At 47.2% G+C, this 7367-nt stretch overlaps 1 protein-coding gene across 1 annotated transcript; it reads left to right on the top strand.

Annotated features, from left to right (window-relative positions):
* Positions 1-1406: 1406 nt before the first annotated feature.
* On the top strand, positions 1407-2860 carry LOC100769797 (DPH3 homolog). The gene has a single exon (XM_027414228.2). The coding sequence runs from the start codon at positions 1520-1522 to the stop codon at positions 1766-1768; it is 249 nt and encodes an 82-aa protein (XP_027270029.1). The 5' UTR covers positions 1407-1519; the 3' UTR covers positions 1769-2860.
* The last annotated feature ends 4507 nt before the right edge of the window (positions 2861-7367 follow it).

Here is a 7367-nt window from a genome sequence, read left to right as displayed (position 1 = left end):
TCCCTGCCTGGACACGCCCCCATCCCATTGCCCCGCCCACGACACGCCCTTTCAGGCCCGTCCCGCCCCAGCTCTTAAAGACACAGGCTCCCAGGGATGCGCCGTCCCCTGTAGTCTTACCCATTCTCTATCTTGTTTTCTGTTCCCAACCTGTCACTTCTGCTTTCTGGTAGAAGCTGTGATGAAAGCATGTGGATTATAGGCATCAAGAGGCCCAAGGGAAGTCTCAGGCGGAAGCTTGAAGATTCTGTTACTGAAGGTGGGATGGAAGGGTGAGAGCTGTGGTAATGAACGGGGATTGGAGGAATCTGGGGAACAGGACATGGTGGTGTGGCTGTAGTCCTGGCACTCAGAAAACAAAGGCAGGAGGAGTGTGAGGTTAAGGCCGGCCTGAGCATCACAGCGAGACATTGTCTCTATGATGGCAATGATGATGGTGGGGGTCATGACGATATTGATGGTGGGGATGGTAATAGTAAAATAGTGATGATGGTGGTGGTGATGGTGAAGGTGATGATGGAGATGACAGTGACGATTCCAAAAGACCCCAGATAGAGGTCTCCTGCTGTGTGCAAGCATGCTGGCAGTAGAGCCTGAAATGCCTGGATCTGAGGCTCCCCCTGAGGTTCCTCAGCATTTCTCTAATGCTAGCACACACCAAGCCACTGAGCTTCACACCCCAGCCTAGAAGAATATAGCCAACATCAAGATGGGCAGTGGGGCCTGGCGTTGGTGGTGCACGCCTTTAATCCCAGCACTCGGGAGGCAGAGGCAGGCGGATCTCTGTGAGTTTGAGGCCAGCCTGGTCTCCAGAGCGAGTGCCAGGATAGGCTCCAAAGCTACACAGAGAAACCCTGTCTCGAAAAACAAAAACAAAACAAAACAAAAAAAGATGGGCAGTGGTATGATAGGGATGATAGCCCTGCAAGTTCAGCTACTCAGGAGGCTGGCAAGATGAAAACAAATCCAAAGCCTGCCTGGGTTCCACTTCAAGGACAGCCTCAGCATTTAGTAAAACCATTTCCCAGAACTCAAAGTGAAAAGAGGGTTGCAGTGCGGTGGGAAATTCATGGGTACAGCGCTTGCTAGATGAGTGTTGTCAAAGCCATAGGATTAATCCCCAGAACCACAATTAATTAAGCATGCTGGTGAGGAGGCTCAGTGGGTGAAGTGGGCAATGTGGGCACTTGATGCTAAAAGCCTCACAACCAGAGTTTGATCCCTGAAACCCACATAGTGATGGGAGAACCTACTCCTGGAAGTTGCTCTCTGACCTCCACATGTACACCATGGTGCGCGCGCGCACACACACACACACACACACACACACACAAACACACACACACACACACACACACACACACACACACACACACGTGTGCATGCACACATATCAAATAAGCAAATGTAATGTATTAAGAAAGCCATGTGGGTTCCTGTTCCTGTGTGGGCCAGGAAGCCCAGGCCTTCCCTGCTCTGACACAGTTAGGCAAACTGATGCGGTGTCGACCCGGTGACCATGGCAGTGTTTCACGACGAGGTGGAGATCGAGGACTTTCAATATGATGAGGACTCGGAGACATATTTCTACCCCTGCCCCTGTGGGGATAACTTCTCCACCACCAAGGAAGATTTGGAGAATGGAGAAGATGTGGCAATGTGTCCTAGCTGCTCTCTCATTATAAAAGTGATTTATGACAAAGATCAGTTTATGTGTGGAGAAACAGTCCCAGCACCTTCAACCAACAAAGAGTTAGTTAAATGCTGAAGAAGCCCTGAGGAACCCAAATCCTAAGTATTGGGGAATGAGCCCAGGTTGATGGAACAAGTGCTGGGTTAACAAGCTCTACATAGGACAGCTGTCTTGTGGCTTAGTTCCAGGGTTGTGCATCTTCATCAGCCACTTGAAGTCATTAAAAAAAATGAGCCTGTGACATGTCAGATCTGGATTTCATGCGTACATGGAATTGGAAGGATTCTTAATTGTCCATCTGAATTTAAAGAGAATGTCTTTTCTTTCTTTCAGTTGCATCATTTGAATATCTTAAAACTAATTCATTTTCTGAAAACAACATTGTCCACTTCAAAAAAAGAGAGAGAGAGAGAGAGAGAGAGAGAGAGAGAAAGCCATGTGTAGCACAATGCCTGGCATGGTAAGAGTCCAACAGGTGGAACTTCTAGTATCCAAATTGCTGATATCACTATTCTTTTTTGTTTTTGTTGTGTTGTTGTTGTGAGACAACACTATCTCAATATGTATTACTAGCTGCACTGGAAACAGCCATGTAGACCAGGCTGGCTTCAAGCTCACGGAGATCTGCCTTCCTCTGCCTCCGAATGCATATACCACCAAGCCCCACCATCATTTCCACAATTCTCGAATGTATAGGACCTGCTTCAATGTGTCCCATGTCACTAAGGCAAGGGAGAATATTGAATTCCTTCCCCTGAAAGGGAAGATTTCCTATGTAAATCAATTAGCTATCGCTGCATAACAACCATTTCCAATGTCACAGATCTGCTATGCCAGCATCTTGATAAATGTCTGAATGTCTGAGAGTCATGATTTTTGGGAGAGGCCCAGTGTAAAGGTCTGGCTCCTGGGGCTGGAGAGATGGCTCAGTGGTGAAGAGCACTGACTGCCGTTCCTGAGGACCCAGGTTCAATTCCCAGCACTGATATGGCAGCTCACAACTGTCCATAACTCCTGTTACAGGGGATCCAATACCCTCATAAAGACATTCATTCATGCAGGCAAAACACCAATGTACATAAAATAAAATAAATAATTTTAAAAAGGATCTGGCTCCAGTCCTTGTGTCACCAGCCAGAGAGGGAGGACATTTGCTTTTCTCTGTGTGGCCTCAGTACATTAGCTTTTTCTTTTGGGGCCACCAACCAGCTCCCAAATCATGACACAGAGACTTATTAGTTTTGAATGCTCAGCCTAGCTTAGGCAGGTTTCTGACTAGCTATTTTATTTTATTTTATTTTCTGGTTTTTCGAGACAGGGTTTCTCTGTGTATCTTTGGAGCCTATCCTGGCACTCACTCTGGAGACCATTCTGGCCTCAAACTCACAGAGATCTGCCTGCCTCTGCCTCCCGAGTGCTGGGATTAAAGGCGTGTACCACCAACACCCGGCCTGGCTAGCTCTTTTAAATTAACTTATTTCTCTTTGTCTTTTGCCTCGGGGCTTATGACCTTTTTTACTTGTGTATACCTTTAACTGCTTCTCTACACCAGGCTAACTGGCATATCCCTCATTCTCCTCCTCTTTCTCCTTCCATTTTTTTTTTCTCTGGAGCCTATATTTTTCCTATTTCTTCTCTCTGCCCACCAGCCCTGACTGTCCTTTCTCTCCCTAGCTGTTGGCCATTCAGCTCTTTAGCAGGTGCCTTAGCAGGCAAGGTGAAACAACTGCAACACATCTTTACATAATTTAACAAATGCAGCATAAACAAAATGATAACACATCTTTGCCTAGTTAAAATAATGTTCTGCAACACCTCAAGGCTTCTCCATGTGGTTTCTCTGCATAGCTGGTTACTGGGCTTCCCCAGAACAAGGCCATGCCAGGGGGGTAGATGTGTGTTCATGTGGTACCTCAGGGGCCAGCACAAAGGGAAGCTATACCACCTTCTGGGAATTTGTGGTGGAAGTTAACAGTGTGGAGTGGTGCCACTTCCTTCATAGTCACTGGACCAGCCAGGTTCACGGAGAGGAAATAGCCCCTGACTCTCCAAGGGATGTGGAAGGGCATGTGAAGTCCAAGACTCTGATGTGACCATATTTGGAAGGAATCAGCTGCCACTGTGTTTCAGTCCACAAACACCTCCAGCAAGGCCCCCAAGTCTCACTGGGTGGACAACTGCCTACAGCATCCCAGGCAGACTCATCCTGTCTTCAGTCTCTCTGTTTTGAGGTGAAGTCTCTCTATGTAGCCCAGCCTGCCTTGGACTCCTGATCCCCTGCCTCAGCCTCCTGAGTGCTTGGATCACATGCATGTGCCAGCATGAAGCCCCTGCCTTGGTCTCTTATGGATTTACCCCAAATCAACATAAGTTGGGGTGGGGCTGGAGTGTAGTTTAGTTGGCCAGCATCCTTAAAGCCCTGGGCTTCATCCTCAGTATTACATGAGCCTGGTGTGCCGATGCACAGCTGTAACCCCAGCACCACGAGGTGGAGGGAGAAGATCAGGAGATCTAGGTCAACCTTGGCTACAGAGTAAATTCAAGGGCAGCCTGGACTACATAAGACCTTGTCTCTGCCGGGCGTTTGTGGCGCATGCCTTTAATCCCAGCACTTGGGAGGCAGAGGCAGGCGGATCTCTGTGAGTTCAAGGCCAGCCTGGTCTACAGAGTGAATGCCAGGATAGGCTCCAAAGCTACTCAGAGAAACCCCTGTCTAAAAAAAAAAAAAAAAAAAAAAAACAAAACAAAACGAAAAAACCCAAACAAACAAAAGGCAGACTGGGCAATGGTGGCACATCTTTAATCCCAACATTTGAGAGGCAGAGGCAGGACAATCTCTGTGAGTTTGTGACCAGCCTGGTCTACAGAGTTAGTTCTAGGTCAGCCAAGGCTACACAAAGAAACCCTATCTCAAAAAAAAAAAAAAAAAAAAAAAAAAAAAAAAAAAAAAACTGCAGCCATTGACTGAGATCTACAATACTTGTGTGCATATGCCCTGTAGGAGTGCTAACATCTCCATTTCACTGACTGGAGAAGTTGCAGCTCAGGGAGATGAAGTGTCTGTCCCCAGGGAATACACTGGGGAGTCGCAGAGACTGGAGAGCAATCATATCTGAGGTACATTCCCCTCCAGGCCTGACATCCTGGTTCACACACAGGTAAGGCCAGATCTGCCCTGTACTCAGCATGCCCACCAATTTCAGAGGCCAGGGTGTGGGTGGCATCTGAGACATAGTGCAAGAACCTGGGGACAGCCCTAGCAGTAGTAGTGAGTAAGATCTAAAGTGGAAAGAGAAATGGAATTTTCTATTTCAGTCTAAGAGGTTCTGAGACATGAAGAGGTTCCTTAAAGACTGATAACCTCACTTTAACTAGTACCCTTCCCAATGATGCTGGCTTCCCAGGAGAGAGTCACACAGCACCTGGTTAAATCTGCCCAGAGACAGGGAGCTCATTACCAGTTCCTACAGCTGGAGAAGTAGTGTCACTGTGGGAGAAGTTTCTCATGGACCCTGCCTGGCTGCATCTCAGCTGGAAGGATGCTTCTCCCTTTAGGAAACCAAAGTGATCCTTGGATCCTTGTGGATCATAAGGGCCTTGAAAATTCATGTGTCCTTTGTCAAGACTGTGTGTGTCATTCTGAACCTTTTTGGAGTAATGGTAATGTCAAGAAGGTTTGGACTCTCTCTAAGAAGGAAAAGGCTGGATGCAGCAATTAGCACACTTGTGCAATAACTGGAAGCAATTCAAGTGTTCAGCAGCAGGGAGTTGGATGGGACACCACTGCACCTCTGTGAGCACTGCTTCAGTAATGTTAAAACTGCACAACAGCCAGGTATGGTAGCACACGCCTCTCATTCCAATGCTCAGGAGGCAGAGGCAGGAGGATCTCTGTGAGGGCCAGGCCATCCAAGGTTACAAAGCAAGACCTTGTTCCTTTTTTTTTTTTAATGTGCATTGGTGTTTTGCCTGTATTTGCATGTATGTCTATATAAGGGTGTTGGATCCCCTGGAACTGGAGTTACAGGCAGTTGTGAACTGCTATGTGGGTGCTAGGAATTGAACCCTGGTCCTCTGGAAAAACAGCCAGTGCTCTTAACTGCTGAGCCATGTCTCCAGCCTAAGGCCTTGTCTTAAACAAACAACAAAAACCCAAATACACAAATACACACAACATATAACAAAGAGGAAAAAATTGAATCCCACTCATGTAACATAATACCAAGCCTGGGAGTTGGGTCTTTTTGATGTTGGAGATTGGACCCAAGGCCTCAGGCTGCTAAACATAGGCTAATGCCCAACTTCACATGGACACCAAAGATCTTAATTATTCTCTACCTTATTTATTGTTACTATCATTGTCATCATCACCATCATCATTATTATTACTGTTTTGAGGTAGGGTCTTTCTATGTAGCTCTGGCTGGTCTGGAAATCACAAAGCCAGTATGCCTGGCTCCACCTTATTTTTTCAAAGAATCTATTACCAAACCTGGGACACTCATTCAGCAAGGCTGGCTGGCCAGGGGGCTCCAGGGACCCTTCTGTCTCTGCCTCGTTGGGTTATGGTGCATGGGAGACCGTGCCTAGCTTGCTACATAGGTGCTGGGGTCTGAACTCAGGTTCTTGTTTTTTTTTGTTGTTGTTGTAGTTGTTTTGTTTTTGTTTTTTTCGAGACAGGTTTCTCTATGTAGCTTTGGAGCCTATCCTGGCACTCGCTCTAGAGATCAGGCTGGCCTCGAACTCACAGAGATCCTCCTGCCTCTGCCTCCCGAGTGCTGGGATTAAAGGCATGTGCTACCAACGCCTGTTTGAACTCAGGTTCTTATGGATGATATATTTCTCTGTTTAGTGGCTTAAGACCAGTGGTTCTCAACCTGTGGGTGGCGCCCCCTTTGGTGATGGATGGACCCTTTCACAGGAGGTCACCTAAGATCATTGGAAAACACAGATGTTTACATTATGATTCATAACGGTAGCAAAATTACAGTTATGAAGTAGCAGAGAAAATAATTTTGTGGTTGGGGTCACAACACCACAAGGAGCTGTGAAAAGGGTTGCCCGCCTGCCTCTGAGTGCTGGGATTAAAGGCGTGCACCCCCACTGCCTGCCTGCTTTAGACTATTGCAGCAAGCTTAGAAGGCACCCAGGCTGCAGAGTAGCACGGACGTGTGTGTGTGTGTGTGTGTGTGTGTGTGTGTGCATTGTCCCCGGTGATCATGCACCCCTACTGTTGTACCTTTGGTGTGCTCTCATCCTAGCAGTCCTGTAGTTTAAGCTGTGTTATTAAGTTCTCTGTAGAGCTGAGTCCAATGAGGCTCAGAATCCTGCTATCATTCACAGTCAAGGGACTCAGGGAATGAGGACTGGAATCCAAAGCAGGCTCCTCCCCCTCCAGCCAGGCCCAGACCTTTTAGAGGACCTCAGCAACATCAAGTGGGTATGTGGTTATGTGTGCCCTCTAGTGGTTGTAAAGGGCTCCATGATGATTCCACTGTGGGTTCGAATCCCTGTGCTGACATTCCTACTTGTTACTATGTCACTTCATCTGCTTGAGCCTCAGTTTCCCTAGCTGTTAAGGGACTTATGACTGGAAGTGTTTACAGTAAGGGATTAACAAATACCAGCAATGACTGGAAATGATCCCAGGGGAATAATTCTGTCTAGAGGGTAA

The sequence above is a fragment of the Cricetulus griseus genome, chromosome 4, assembly GCF_003668045.3.
Source record: "Cricetulus griseus strain 17A/GY chromosome 4, alternate assembly CriGri-PICRH-1.0, whole genome shotgun sequence".
Lineage (NCBI taxonomy): Eukaryota > Metazoa > Chordata > Mammalia > Rodentia > Cricetidae > Cricetulus > Cricetulus griseus.
This window is presented reverse-complemented; position numbering and strand designations above follow the sequence as displayed.